The sequence below is a fragment of the Hibiscus syriacus genome, unplaced genomic scaffold, assembly GCF_006381635.1.
Source record: "Hibiscus syriacus cultivar Baekdansim isolate YM2019G1 unplaced genomic scaffold, ASM638163v2 tig00003041_pilon, whole genome shotgun sequence".
In the NCBI taxonomy this organism is placed as follows: domain Eukaryota; kingdom Viridiplantae; phylum Streptophyta; class Magnoliopsida; order Malvales; family Malvaceae; genus Hibiscus; species Hibiscus syriacus.
In genome coordinates this window covers 10,010,943-10,026,492 of record NW_024061960.1, presented here as the reverse complement: position 1 = coordinate 10,026,492, position 15,550 = coordinate 10,010,943, and the positions used below count along the sequence as shown (strand labels likewise).

At 36.7% G+C, this 15,550-nt stretch overlaps 2 protein-coding genes across 2 annotated transcripts; both read right to left on the bottom strand.

The window, feature by feature from the left end:
* Positions 1 to 2,982: 2,982 nt before the first annotated feature.
* LOC120174083 (auxin-responsive protein SAUR21-like) lies at positions 2,983 to 5,141 on the bottom strand. The gene is made up of 2 exons (XM_039181058.1): positions 5,048 to 5,141; positions 2,983 to 3,473 (listed from the first exon to the last, which is right to left on the bottom strand). Exons 1-2 carry the CDS (start codon positions 5,139 to 5,141, stop codon positions 3,097 to 3,099), a joined length of 471 nt encoding a protein of 156 aa, XP_039036989.1. The 3' UTR covers positions 2,983 to 3,096.
* A 7,247-nt stretch (positions 5,142 to 12,388) lies between these two features.
* LOC120172779 (auxin-induced protein 15A-like) lies at positions 12,389 to 12,871 on the bottom strand. Its single transcript, XM_039180156.1, has one exon. It carries the CDS (start codon positions 12,801 to 12,803, stop codon positions 12,564 to 12,566), a length of 240 nt encoding a protein of 79 aa, XP_039036087.1. The 5' UTR covers positions 12,804 to 12,871; the 3' UTR covers positions 12,389 to 12,563.
* Positions 12,872 to 15,550: the final 2,679 nt, after the last annotated feature.

Sequence of the window (15,550 nt, the reverse complement as noted above, 5' to 3'; positions counted from 1 at the left end):
ACAAACAAGTAAAAAGAATCACATGGATTAGTCTATATCATCATTTATAGCTACACTCTATAACAGATTGCAATCTCTACCCTGTGTACTTTTTGTTGATGTACAAAATTTGTTAGTCTTCTCTTAAGATCAATTCAAGTGAGAAATATCATCCAAAAATATGTCTTCATGGCATGGAATTGTAACACCTCCCATCGAATGATCAAACCCAAATTCTTCTGCTTTTCTTAGCAAACTTTGAAACGAAGGTTGATCTCTTCTTTTGTGATTCCCAACATAAACAGGAAAGAAGCCGGCACATCTAAAGATGTTGAAGATCCTTTGATTGCTGTTGAAGCAGATTGGCGAAGGATATGCTTAGAAGCACTGGGAAGATGAATTGCCATTGATTTTCCTTTATGTTTATCTTTGAAAGAAGTACAAAATTTAAAGAAAGCCTTGAATTTGTAATATAAAGACATGACTTGGTTGTGTCTTGTGATCAAAACACACACACACACACACACACGTATATATATAATGTGAAAATCTTGTTAATATCATGCAAGTATGGAAATGTGTGGCATTGCTCGGGCTATGTTAGTATAATGCTTAAGAAATATCACATGGCTTTGTCTTCCAACTCTTATACAAAATTAAGGGCTAAAATAATGTTGTGGTCTGTTTGTTGACAAGAAATGTGCCTACAATTGGAAAGGACCAGTTGGAAATTTAATTTAGATGGGAAAGTTAAAAGATAATAAGAGTAATCTGTAGACAAACCCTTGTGAAGACCGACTGAAATGTGTCCTACAGGCGACAAGTCCTTGCCTGAAATTCAGAGCTCAACAGATTGCATTTTAGCCTGGTTGTTGTCAATGCTCTGCTGCAATCAAATTGTTTATTTCTGAATTTGTTATTACATAATCTGCTCAGAGGGAAAAAGTGCAGGTACTTGCAGGCCTATAACTCTTATTTAACGAGAAGTTGTGAAGGCGAAATATGTTATCGCCATGACTGCTTAATAGCTAACTCATACAAATATTTAGACAGTGGGAATGATAGCTCTTTCTACTCACATGTATAGAGGAAATCATGTGAACGAATTTTGGAACGATGTAATTCATTTACAGTTGAATTAAATATGAAACTAGCAAGAAGAATGGGATCATAGGAAATTATGTAAAGAAATAAAATTTCCGTACTGGTTAATTGTTACAAAATCACATCTTTAATTTTCCACTTAGGGAAACTTGTATCTGCTCCCGAAGGAAAAAAGATGGAAAATAGTGTATACATAGTATTAGATTTTTGCTTTACAAAATTGTACTTGCTGATTTGAGTTAATTCTCTCACAATCAATTCAAGCGAGAGGTAACATCAACAAAGATGTCTTCGTTGCAAGGAATTCTGAGACCGCCAGTAGGATGAGTATATCCGAACTCATCTTCTGACATGCCTAGTAAATCTTGAAACAAAGGTTGGTTCAAGAAGGACACTGGTATCACAAACCTCTTCTGGTTTTCTCCAACATAAACTGCAAAGTAACCCTTGGGAACTTTCTTTGAGCTAATGATACGAGGCAGGTGGATGGCCATGTTTGTTTTCGACAGATATATGCTCCTAAAAGGGAAGAAGTGGAAGATCTCACTGAACTTGGAAAGAAAAGGTAAGGATCTTTAGTATTTGAGAATGCGAAGATAGGTGTTGCCAATAAACTTAATCTTACTTGTATATATAGACTTATAGGGTAGAGAGGAAATGGTGTTCATCTATAATTAAGTGGAGGGTGTGGAATGGGTGGTGAAGGACCAATTGCTGGGGGTCTAATCAGTAATGAGAAAGACATGGCATCATGAATGGAATCACATGGTGTTGTCTTCCAAAAGGATTATCAAATACTCAATGGCTAAGACTTGAAAGAATAGTTTGCTTACCCTTAATGGCAGAACAAACAGACTATGGACCCACTAAAATATGGAAAGATTTGGATCAGTAAAAGGCTTCTTCATACTTGAGGAGTTGTACTACTTAGCCATTAATGTTAAGAGGCAACCTTAGAGACATACTCTGTCGTACAATAACAGGAAGGAAACATGTATCATGGGCGATCTTGACCTTCTATTTCTTGGTTACTTCACTAAAAATGTTAATAAAAAAGAGAAATTTTTTATTTTAAAAGTTGTTTTGATTTGGGTTGGATCTTGTAAGACAAACCCTTTTGAAGATTGCCAGAAGTGTGTCCTACAGGCTACAACTATTATCCACCAGAACCGAATCGGTCTCCTGTTGTCTGGGTTGTTGTCTATACTGTGCTGCAATCCAGTTGTTACATGAGGGAGAAGGACAATATTAAGCCTCACAGCTCACAAAATTTCTGGGATAACCTCAAAGAAGAACCTGTTTTCAATACAAATTTCTGATGGCAAATTTGTTGAGTTCTCTTGCATATATTAACTATCCATTATTACATATAAAGATTGATTCCAAACTCATTGCTAAATGATTTGGATAATTTCATTTAATTATGCTGCTAAAATGTGAAGCCATTCTAAAGGATGACATGTGATATTGTTTTCAGGGTGATTGAGCAGTGTTAATTAATATGCAAAAGAGTACTTGTAGTCTATGCTTCCTTCACTTGAGATTGAGTGTTGACGATTGATGATCAGAGGCCATTAGTGTCTCCAGGTCATCAGTAGCGGTGTTCAAAAATATCTAACCCGTTAATCCAGTTAAAAATTATTAGATATTTATAATGAAAATATATGAATATACGGGCCGGGTACTTGACTCAGTATCTTAAATAAAGCATGTGAGATGTCAAGATGAATTTTCTTTGGATATTGCTGGATTCCATCAACATTTTCTTCTTTCAAATGATAGTTTGGTTGGTGATCAAGTATAGATGTTTTGGCAAATAAAAAATGGAAAATGAATAGCATAACTACACATGAATTGAAAAGAAAGATTCAATATGTTTCAATCATGAAAAGGGAACTACTTCCTCTTGTCAAAAGCCTTTGTCTTGGGCTAAAACAAAGACGAAAAACTATTTACAATGAATTAAGCTTTGTGTCGATGTACAAAATCAGTGTTAGTTGTCTTCACTTGACATCAATTCAAGTGAGAAATAACATCCAAGTATGCATCTTTATGACATGGAATTGTAACACCTCCCATTGGATGATCAAACCCGAACTCTTCTTCAGCTTTACTTAGCAAATCTTGAAACAAAGGTTGACTCAAGAAGGATAGAGGAACCAAAAATCTCTTCTTTTGGGATTCCCCAACATAAACAGGAAAGAAGCCCTTTGGTACATCCAAGGATGTTGAGAATACGTTGTTTTTTGTTAGAGAAGATCGGCAGAGGATATTCTTTGCCGCACTAGGAAGACGAATTGCCGTTGCTTTTCCTTTATGTTTTTCTTTGAGAGAGTGAAAATTTGAAGAAAGCTTTGAATTTGTAAAACAAAGAACTGAGTTGGTTGTGTCTTGTGATCAAAACATAATAATCTATATATATATAACGATATAATGTGAAAATCTTGTAGATCTTGGAGTGAGTGGCTATGAAACAATGGGTTAGGACATTGCTGGAGCCTGGAGAGGGTGTCACATGGTCTTGTCTTCCAATACTTCCACAAATATTAAGGGCTTGAAAATCATACTATTGCATGTTGACAGAACAATGTGGCCTACAAATTACAAAATAGAGTAATCCAGTGCCAGCAAAAGATTGGAGGGGGGGCAGTTAGATACTTTGATGTAGACATATAAATAAAGGAAAAGGGACAGATTGGGGATGATTTTGAGAGAGTTGTGATCAGGGCTTCAAATCGCGGTCGCGTTTTCGGTCATTTCGTTTTTACCGCGATTGCGGCCATAGCGGGCGCTATTGCGGGTGTAGCGGAAGGCAGCGCTACTGCAAAATTGTGGGTGAGCGGGGCGCTATTTGAAACCCTGGTTGTGATATAAAGAAACTTGCATTACTGTGATTTCTGATAAAATATGTGGATAAATAAAAACCCTGTAAATTGCAGAAATGTGTTGCATTGTTAGGATATCGCATAAGAGGTCTAACATGGTCTTTATCTTCCTACTATTCTATAAGATTAAGTACTAAAATAATATTGTAATCTGCTTGTTGACAAACAATGTGCCCTACAATTGGAAAGGACCAGTTGGATATTTGGCTTAGATGGAAAGTAAATTGACAGAGTTAGATACAGATGTAGATGCAGAAATAATAGACCGACATGTCTGCAAGCTTGAGGTTGCTACCGTTGGATTCTTTTTCTTTTTTTCAACGCAAAGGAGACTTTAAAGGCGGAAGATAATAGCTCCAGAATTTTTTAATGTCATTTCATAAGAGTGATTACATAAACCGAACTTTCGTCGGTGCTGAAGATCGGAAATCGGAAAACGGGAAGTCGGGTGCCTAAGATTTTATATTTAGTGCTCTTAGCTTGGCCAGAACATGCTTTGGACATGAAACAAATATATAGAAGCAAAATGTTGGATGCTATAGGGGAATTTTAGACTAGATGTATAAGGGAAATATATATGTTATCCCAAAGGCTTCTTAATGCTTAACGCATACAAATATATATTCGACAGTGGGAATGATAACCCTTTCTACTCACATATATAAAGGAAATCATGTGAACTAATTTTGGAACAATGTAATTCATTTACAGTTATATTAAATATGAAACTAGCAAGAAGAATGGGATCATAGGAAATTATAAAAAGAAATAAATTCTCTGCACTGCTTAATAGTTACAGAATCACCATCTCTAATTTTCCACCAAGGGAGGCTTGTATCTCTTCCCCAAGGGAAATAAAGATGGAAAAAAGTGTTTACATAGCATTTGATGTTTGCTTTACAAAATTGTATTTGTTGATTTGTGCTAATTCTCTCACAATCAATTCAAGCGAGAGGTAACATCGACAAAGATATCTTTTTGTTGCAGGGAATTCTGAGACCGCCAGTAGGAAGAGTATATCCGAACTCATCTTCTGACATGAATAGCAAATCTTGAAACATAGGCTGGTACAAGGACACTGGTATCACAAACCTGGTTTTCTCCAGCATAAACTGCAAAGTAACCCTTGGGAACTTTCTTTGAGCTGATGATATGAGGTAGACGGATAGCCATGTTTGTTTTCGATAGATGTTTGCTTCTGAAAGGAAAAAATAGGAAGATCTCACTGAACTTGGAAAGCAAAGGGAAAGATCTATAGTAGCTGAGAATGTGAAGATAGGTGTTGCCAATGAACTTAATCTTACTAGTATATATAGATGTATAGGGTAGAGAGGAAATGGTGTTCGTCCATAACTAAGTAGAGGGTGTGGAATGAGTGGTGAAGGACCAATTGCTGGGGTCTGATCAGTAATGAGAAAGACATGGCTTCATGAATGGAATCACATGGTGTTGTCTTCCAAAAGGATTATCAAATATTCAATGGCTAAGACTTGAAAGAATAGTTTGCCTACCCCTTCTGGCAGAACAAACCGACTAAGGACCCACTTAAATATGGAAAAAATTTGGATCAGTAAAAGGCTTCTTCATAGTTGATGAGTTGTACTACTTAACCATTAATGTTAAGAGGCAACCTTAGAGACATATACTCAGTCGTACAATGACAGGAAGGAAACATGTAACATGGGCGACCTTGACCTCCTATTTCTCGGTTTCTTCACTAAAAATGGAAATAAAAACAGAAAAAAATTAATTTAAAAGTTGTTTTGATTGGGGTTGGATCTTGTAAGACAAACCCTTCTGAAGATTACCTGAAGTGAGTCCTACAGTCTACTACTAGCATACACCAGAACCGAATCGGTCGAATGTTGTCTGGGTTATTGTCTATACTGTGCTGCAATCCAATTGTTACATCTGGTGGTTAACGGGAAGTTGCTGCGAAACCATACCCTTAGTTGGATCAGCTTCACCACCTAGCTCTTGAGTAGCAAGCTTTAACCGCCGGACCTCCGCGGTTAATGTTTCGTTTAGAGCTGTCCAAATGTAACACAATAAGATAAGGGTCGAGTTATTGAGGCAGAAAATTTAACTGATAAATGAAGACAGCAAATACTGTTAAATCAAAATAGAGTAAAAACTCTAATTGATTGAGAAGAAGAAAAACTCTCTTTAGAATAATCTCACAAAATTGTAAAAGGGAATAATTTTTAAGAAATCTTTCAAATGCTTATAATTAAGCTTTGATTGATGGATGATAAAACTCAAATACAAGTAATGCATTTATAGGTTACAAGAAACAATCTAAACCACTCATTAAAATAAGCACTAAATAATCTAAACCATTGAAATTAAAATATGAGAAAAATACTTAATTTTCACATAACCAAATTAATGTAAGCAATGACATCAAAACTAAATTGATGTAAGCAATAACATCAAATTAATTTAGGTGTAAACTTATTTAGGATAATATTGAATTTTCAACACTCCCCCTCAATGTTAGCCTCCATTCTTTGAATCACGCGATGCTGGCGACGGAAATGTTCAAACTTTCCAATACTCAAGCTTTTTGTAAACAAGTCAACAATTTGCTCATCTGTCTTGATTTGCCTCATCTCAATCTTTTCTTGCAAAACTTTTTCCCTAACAAAGTGGTAATGTACTTCTACATGTTTAGTTCTTGCATGAAAAACAGGATTCTCCGCCATCCGAATTGCCGATTGGTTGTGACAATACAATGGAATTGCATAATCTACTGGTTAATGTAGATTATTTATCAACTGTATCAATCATGTACTCTCTTGAGCTGCCATTGCTGCTGCTCGATACTCGGCTTTAGCGGTTGACAATGATACTGTTGGTTGTCTCATGCTACACGAAGAAATTATTCCGGAGCCAAGCTTAAACACATACCCAGTTGTTGATCTCCTGGTGTCATGATCTCGTGTATAATCAGCATCACAATAACCAACTAACTTGCAGTCTTCACCTTTCTTGTACAAAAGACCATAGTCAATTGTGGTCTTCACATATCTTAGTATTCGTCGAACTGCTTCCAAATGAGGCTTCTTTGGATTTTGCATATATCGACTCATCACACCAACTGCATAAGAAATGTCAGGTCAGGTCAAAGTTAAGTAGATCAAACTACCTACCAATTGTCGATACATTGTTGCATCTTCCAAATCTTTTCCTTCATGTGCACACATTTTGACATTTGGTTCTATTGGCGTTGAAGTTAACTTGCATTTGAGCATTCCAAACCTCTTCAACAAATCTTTAGCATATTTCTGTTGACACAGAAATATTCCTTCGTGTGTACGATCAACCTCTAGACCAAGGAAGTGCTTAAGTTGTCCAAGTTCCTTCATCTGGAAACGAACTGATAAATTCTCCTTTGTCTGAAGAATTTCTGCCTCATCATCACCAGTTATGATTAAGTCATCCACATACACTAGCACGATAGCTAGCTTACCTTCATTGACTTTGACAAACAAGCTAAAATCTACAGGTGTTACTGAATAGCCACTTTTTGTTAGAAATTCAACAATCTTACCATATCACGCTCTAGGTGTTTGTTTCAATCCGTAGAGTACTTTTCGTAGCTTACACACATACTCAGGATGATCTTGACTCTGAAAACCCATTGGTTGGGTCATGTAGATCTCTCGATCTATCTCTCCATGAAGAAAAGCATTCTTCACATCCATCTGCCACAAATTCCAGTCTTTGTTGGCTGCAAGTGCAAGTAGGACTCGTACGGTTGTAAGTTTTGCCACTGGACTAAATGTTTCATCATAGTCTAGTCCATATTGTTGAGAGAAACCACGAGCTACCAATCGTGCCTTGTACCTCTCGATTGACCCATCTGGACGACGCTTTATCTTGTAAACACATTTGCAAGATATAGGTTTCACATCTTTTATCTTTGGCACAAGATCCCAAGTTTGATTTTGCTGAAGTGCATCGATCTCTTCTTTCATAGCTGTCATCCACTCAGAACTCTGCGATGCTTCTTCGAACGTCTCAGGCTCTCTTACTTCTTCAAATTATAAATGCATTGACATATTTAGGATTTGGCCTTCGTATTCTTGTTGACCTTCGGAGTTGAGATTGTGGAATTGATTCTTCTGTTTCACTAGACCCACCTTCTTCATTTGGTTGTTGATTCACGCCAGTTTTCCAAGGATTCTGAGTCACTCTTTGTTTGACATCATCGCTATTTGGATCCTCTGATTCATCTGAACTTATTTGGAGTTGAACAGCATACTCCCCCATCTTTATAGTAGCTTGTCTCCAAATTATCTCGAATCTGGCAATACCTCATTCTATGAGACCCACCAAGAAGATGTTTCATCAAATACCACATTTCGTGACGTGTAGCATCTTCCACTAATTGGATCACAACATTTCCACCCCTTTCTCTGGCTGTCATATCCCACAAAGATACATCTAACAACTTTCTTGTCAAATTTTCTCCGTAAATGATCAGGAACAAACACATAACATACACAGCCAAATACTCGAAAGTAGCTAAATGTAGGTTTTATGTTCCATAGTTTCTCAAAGGGTGAAACAAATCCTAACCTTGGTTGAGGAAGTCTGTTGATCACAAAGGTTGCAGTCCTCATTGCTTCAGCCCAAAAACCTTCCAGGTACATTCTTTGCATGTAGTATACTTCGACAAATTTCTGCAAGATGCCGGTTTTTTCTTTCCGCTACACCATTTTGTTGTGGCGTGTTGGCACAAGTGTACTAATGACGTATTCGACATTCCCTTAGGTATTGAGAGAACTCGTTTGATCTATATTCTCCTCCGTTGTTTGTGCGCAAGCAACATATCTCCTTTCCCACTTCTCCTTCAGCTGAGTCTCTGAACTCTTTAAACTTTGAGAAAGTGTCAGATTTTTCTTTTATAAAGAAAACCCACACATACCTGGAGAAATCATCAATGAATGTTACCATGTACCACATACCACTAATTGATTGTTGCTTAACTGGTCCGAACACATCAGAGTAAATCAACTCCAACGATTTTTTTGCTTTAAACTTCGACTCGTCATATGGTAATTGGTGTGCTTTACCATACTGGCATCCTGCATAGACTGTGTCTGTTCTCACGTCTAGTTGAGGAAGCCACTTAAGCATCGACTTCTTCACCATCACACTTAGCTTGGAATAGCTAACGTGACCTAACCGCATGTGCTATAGATCTGGTGTCTCATTTTTCCTTGTCCTGTCTACATATGCAGACTCTGCTGACATCACGTAAATTGACTCCAAACGTCTTCCCTCCATTGTTGGTGTTTCTGAGATTTTGACGTCACGATAAACCTTCACGTCTTGGGGACCAAATAAGACATAATGGCCTGATGATGTTAGTTGAGCCACATATAACAAATTTTTCTTCATTCCTGGGACATGGTAAACATCTTGAAGTTGGACTTGGTTAGTATTATATCGAGGCGTAAATATTGTCTTACCGATGTGAGTTATCTGTAACCTTGAGTTGTCAGCTGTCACCACCACATGACCTTCATTGTACTCAGACAGGTTTTGCAACTTCTGTTTGTCACCCGTCATATGATTTGAGCAGCCAAAATCTACGATCCAATCATTCTTGTAGTCAATCCGTTCTGGTGTTGTTACCGTGAGAGCTAATTCTTCTTCCTCCGTAGCAAATAACACTTCAACATCCCAACCATCTTCACTATTCTCCTTCGAACTAGAAGTAGCAATATTACTTTCAACAGGTTTTTTCTTGGTCCAACAGTCTTTTTCCATGTGGCCCATCTTCCCACAATTGTAACACTTGCCATCGAACTTTCTACTATTACCGCGATTCTTGGAAGCTCCCCCTGAATGGGGGGCTCCCTTTTCTTGGTAATTTTTCACCTTGTCACCATCCTTTTAGATCCACTGTCAGTATACCGCTGAAAAGTGCCTCCACTTTTGCTGGTGTAGAGCGCTTCTTATTCACCCTTCAGCGAGACTCCTCCCATTTGCTTGGCCATGGCTTCTTGAACTGCAAGCAAATTTTTTAACTCAACAAGCGATGGTTGTGTCGGCCATCCCTGTACAGCGGCAACAAACCCTCGATATTCGGGTCTCAACCCATGGACAATTATTCTTTTTATCCTGGCTTCCCCAATAGCAGTTGTCGGATCTAATTCTGAAATTTCGAGGCATATCGACTTCACCTTGTGAAAGTATTGGGTAACCACCATGTCGTGTTGCGCCATTGATAGAAGTTCATTCTCGAGAAGTTGCAATTTTGTATCGTTCATCTTCGAAAAGAGTATAACAAAAGTGTCCCATGCTTCCTTTGGTGTTTTAACATCCTGGATGTGCTCCAACATTTCTTCTTCAATTGTGGTCTTTAAAGCAAACATTGTTTTGTCTGCTTTAATTTTCCACTTTCGCAAGATACCATTGGCATCTTCTACCGCCGGTTGTGTAACTTCACCACCACCGACAACCTCCCAAAGGTCTTGACCTTGTAAGTATGACTCCATACATGTTGCACACGTGTTGTAGTTTTTATTGTTGAGCTTCTTGATTCCTCCAACTACTTGAAGATCACCCATCTTAACGGCAAGACTTTGACTACACCGAACAAGCTTGAGTAACAAACGTGCAGAGTACTAAATTACTCTAAACACAAAGAAGCTCCACAAGGTTTGTAATAACCCCGACAATAACTCAAGAAATATTTTCTGATGTGGAAGATCAGTTAAAAACTGTAACCACAGAGCATACTCGGAATTTCAAGAGACCTTAAAAACGTGGCTCGGAAACCAATTATTAAATCAAAATAGAGTAAAAACTCTAATTGATTGAGAAGAAGAAAAACTCTCTTTAGAATAATCTCACAAAATTGCAAAAGGGAAGAACTCTTAAGAAAGCTTTCAAATGCTTATAAATAAGCTTTGATTGTTGGATGATAAAACTCAAATACAAGTAGGGTATTTATAGGTTACAAGAAACAATCTAAACCACTCATTAAAATAAGAACTAAATAATCTAAACCATTGAAATTAAAACATGAGAAAAAATACTTAATTTTCACATAACCAAATTGATGTAAACAATGACATCAAAACTAAATTGATGTAAGCAATGGCATCAAATTAATTTAGGTGTAAACTTATTTAGGCTAATATTGAATTTTCAACAAATATGCAGACTACTAACTCCACCTCTGAGACAAGCTAACATGAAGCTCGGCAGGTTTAATACATAAATATCAAAGAACATCTTAATAGAGCTATACAAACAACCATAATAACCATGGACAATTTCACTTCCCAGTTCCTATCTTCGACGACAACTATAATAAGTATGATAGAGAAGGCAAATAAATATAATGCAGTCCGTTGATCCCAAAATCAGATAGTAATGGAGTAACAACAAAGGATTAAAAGTTTGAACCATACATTTCCTATAAAAGATAAGAATATCTTATATGCTGGCACGCGCATAAATATGTCTTAAGAATCTCTCATTCTCAATGGCACTGTAAAAGTAGAAGATGAATATTTGCAGTATTACGAAAAACAGTAAATGAGATACTATGACTTGAAGAATAAAGCATTCACAGCATACAATCTAACACAAGTGAAAAAAATGAAATAAAGCATGCTAATTCAAGAGTAAAATTGCCATATACATCCAATTGATCTCGGTAACTGCATACATTACAATTGAAAAATCTTTCTGTCAAAAGGAGAAGACTAAAGTTCTTAGAAAATGAAATCAGAATATACCATCTCGAAGTTGTGCCTGTTGCTCCATGGCCTGAACACGAAACTTCAACTCGTTGTTCTGGTTTGTAAGCCCAACAGAATCTCTCTGCATCAATTTAAAGTCGAGGATAAGGTAAAGAAAAATCGGAAAAATAAATAACAGTATGTTTGTTGAGTTCTCTACATATAACTATCCATTATTACATAAAAAGATCGATTCCAAACTCATCTATAAATGATTTGGAAAATGTCATTTAATTATGCTGCTAACATGTGAAGCCATCCTAAAGGTGTGATGATAAGAATTAGGGCCTAATACAAAAGGATGACAAGTGATATTGTTTTCAGGGTGATTGAGCTGTGTTGATTAACCCATATGCAAAAGAGTACTTGTAGTCTATGCTTCCTTCACTTGAGGTTGAGTGTTGAAGACGGATGATCAAATTTCATTAAAATTTACTTGTATTTGGATCATTATACTTTATATCGTATTTGAATTTGTTCGACACATTTAATCTAAACAAAATGAGGAGTCCAACTCCATATAACTTAGCATGCTGTATGAAGTAATTCTAGAATAAGGTAGATCATTTGCAGTTAGTTTTAAAGATGGAATCAACATGAAGAAATAAAAATATATTCTGAAAGGAAATAAAATTCCGACCGATGTGCTTTGGACTATCATTTTCCTCACTGATTAATAGAAGTTACAGTAACCACCATCTCTGGTTTTTCACTTAGGCAGACTTATTTCTGCTCCCCAAGGCAAAAGGGATGGAGAAAAATGTTTACATATTGTTAAAATGTTTGCTTTACAAAATTGTATGGGATGATTGTGTTAATTCTCTCACAATCAATTTAAGCGAGAGGTAACATCAACAAAGATGTCTTCATTGCAGGGAATTCTTAGACCACCAGTAGGATGACTATATTCGAACTCTTCTTCCGACAAGCCGAGCAAATCTTGAAATAAAGGACGGTTCAAGAAAGACACCGGTATCACATACCGCCTTTGGCTTTCTCCATCATAAACTGCAAAGTAACCATTGGGAACTTTCTTAGAGCTGACAATACGTGGTAGGCAGATAGCCATGGTCGACTTTGAGTAAGTGGAAGATCTCAGAGAACTTGGAAAGCAAAGGTGATGGATGATCCTTAGTAGTTGAGAATGTGAAAATAGGTGTTGCCAATGAACTCATTCTTACTTTTATATATATATGTATAGGGTAGAGAGGAAATCATGTTCATCCATTATGAAGTGGAGGACGTTGAATGAGTGGCGAAGGAGCAATTGCTGTGGTCCGTCAGTAATGAGAAAAACATGGCTTCATGAGGCCAATCACATGGTGTTGTCTTCCAAAGGATTATCAAGAATTCCATGGCGAAGACATGAAAGAATAGTTTGCCTACTCCTTCCGGCATAACAACCGACTAAGGATCCACTCAAATATGGTAAATTTCAGATCCATAAAACGCAGTAGAAGAGTTGTAACATCCCGCCATTGATGTTACAGACAACCTTTAAGACATATACAGTCTGTCATAAATGACAGGAAACATGTAACATGGGTGGCCTTGACCTCCTATCCACATGCTGACTTCTATCAAAACATGGAAATAAAAGGAGAGAATTTTTTTCTTAAAACTTAAGAAGGAAAGGATCTAGAAATTGATGGTCCCTTATTTATTTATGGGAATCATTAACAGTAGTTGAACAGTAACAAGTAGCTGTTAAAGGCAAGAATAATTCAGAATTTACATGTGCCAGCTCAAATCAGTCGCGTGTTCCTTGATGATTATCTTGTAAGACAAACCCTAGTGAAGGGCGACTGGAGTATGTCCTACAGGCTACAACTAGTCCTCCCCAGAACCCCCATTGGTTCCAGTTTATCCAGGTTGTTATCTATGCTGTGCTGCAATCAAATTGTGTCATGACTTATGAGTGAGAGAGACAATATAAATCCTTACATCTCATCCATATTTTTGGTATGTGTTGCTATATATATTGATAACCCTACAGATGATCCTGTTTCCAATCCAGATTTCTTATGACATGTTTGTTGAGTTCCCTGCATATATTGACTATTCAGAAAGATACGATTTTCTATATAGGTTTATCATCATTATTTGTTGCCTCTCATGATCCACTCAAAACTACAAGAAAGTTCAATGAAGGCTTCACCTGCACATGGAATTAGTGAGACATTCAACCCAAACTCCTCTTCAGCCTGATTTAGCAGTTCTTGTCACGATCAACCGACCGGCGGTCCGGCAAGATACTAGAAATAGCTGGTGCTTTAAGAATGAAACTGGAACTATAAATTGCATCTTTTGGATTGGTCACCAACATAAACAACAAGATGGCCTTTGTTTATTGCTGAACTTGTTGTCACCTTCAAATAATTTTTTCTGTTAATTCAAGATTTGCTTTACTCGATTCGACCATCGATTATTTAACCAATTGAACATCTTTATTTTTAGGTATAGGTTTGAGTTAGCAAGCATTGCCCCAAGATCATACCATAATGACACTAAGATTGATACTAAGTGTTAATAATACATTTATGTTCTTACACATTTCATACTTAATTAGATATGATATATATAAATATGATACATGAATCATACGATATAAGAGGTTATTGAATTATTGTTATTATTTAATGTATCAAGTTTGAGCGGATGATTAATTTCAATCCGAAACATAATAAGAAAGTATCTAGTCCGAATCGAGTCTCACAACTTGAAATCGTTTCTCAGAAACGCGTGGCGATTCAGGCACGCCATGGACATCTCTAGCATTCTACACGAGCGCTGCACGGTCGTCGGAGCTACTTCTACTCTCCCGAGAATGCTTTTGCTAGAAAAAAAAAACATCTTTACCAAAAACACACATCGGCGTTGATTCTTTTGCCGCTGGGGAGACTTCCGGGACACAGAAGACGCTAAGCTCAAAGGGAATCTTAAAATCGGTAGCCATCACAGTTTCCCCGATGAGGAAACGTTTATAATTGGAGTTTTCTGGTAACAAAGCTTTCAACGTTTAGTCTAATTTGCATGTTATATAGGAATGTTGAATGTACATAGTTTTATACTAATGAAACCCTTGTTCTTTGACTTTGAAATATGTTAAACGATAAATCTCTATCCTTTATTTTGATGGGTGATTAATGTAAAGGAAATATGTACAATCTCAGTTTCTAAACAAGTGAGCTACTCGTAAATTCAAACTTTGAAAATGGCAAGTTCTATAGTTAGTTTACATATGGTTTCCCATACACGTCCGATTACAATACAATGCGTTTGGCAAGCTGTTGAAAGATGATCCTTTCTGCACACAGTAAATTGTAGTTTGGAATAGGGAAAGAAAGAAAAGGGGTTTTAAATATTGAAAATTGAATTTTGAACTTATATTAAACACCATTTAATGGTGTCGTGTGTGGGTTACTATATTTATGTGAACGGTTACACAAACTAATACATGTGATATCGTGTTTGGACGGTTACATAAAGATATATGATGTTGTGCATGAACTAATATTTGTGAATTGATACATATAATCTGCATTTAGACAGTTACATAAATTGATACATGTGATGCGTGTGTACGTGTACGTGGATAACTATATGAAGAATTAATATTTACGATATCACACGTAGACAGTTACATAAATTAACATACTATAAAATCACTTGAGCATAATTACATGACTCGGTATCTCGTGTGAATGTTGTTTTTACACAGATGAATACAAAAACCATTTTAAGAATAGTGGGTTTGGTTTAGGGCCACAAGGAGGATATAGGGTTCAGATAAGGTGAATTAAGAGAAGGGTGAAA

Excerpts from the sequence above, each read along its gene's own strand:
- LOC120172779 (XM_039180156.1), bottom strand. The coding sequence starts at position 12,803 with ATGGCTATCTGCCTACCACGTATTGTCAGCTCTAAGAAAGTTCCCAAT.
- LOC120174083 (XM_039181058.1), bottom strand. The coding sequence starts at position 5,141 with ATGGCTATCCGTCTACCTCATATCATCAGCTCAAAGAAAGTTCCCAAG. Across the intron at positions 3,474-5,047 it reads AAACCAGGTTTGTGATACCA|ACACAACCAACTCAGTTCTT; the intron begins GTGTCCTTGTAC and ends TTTGATCACAAG.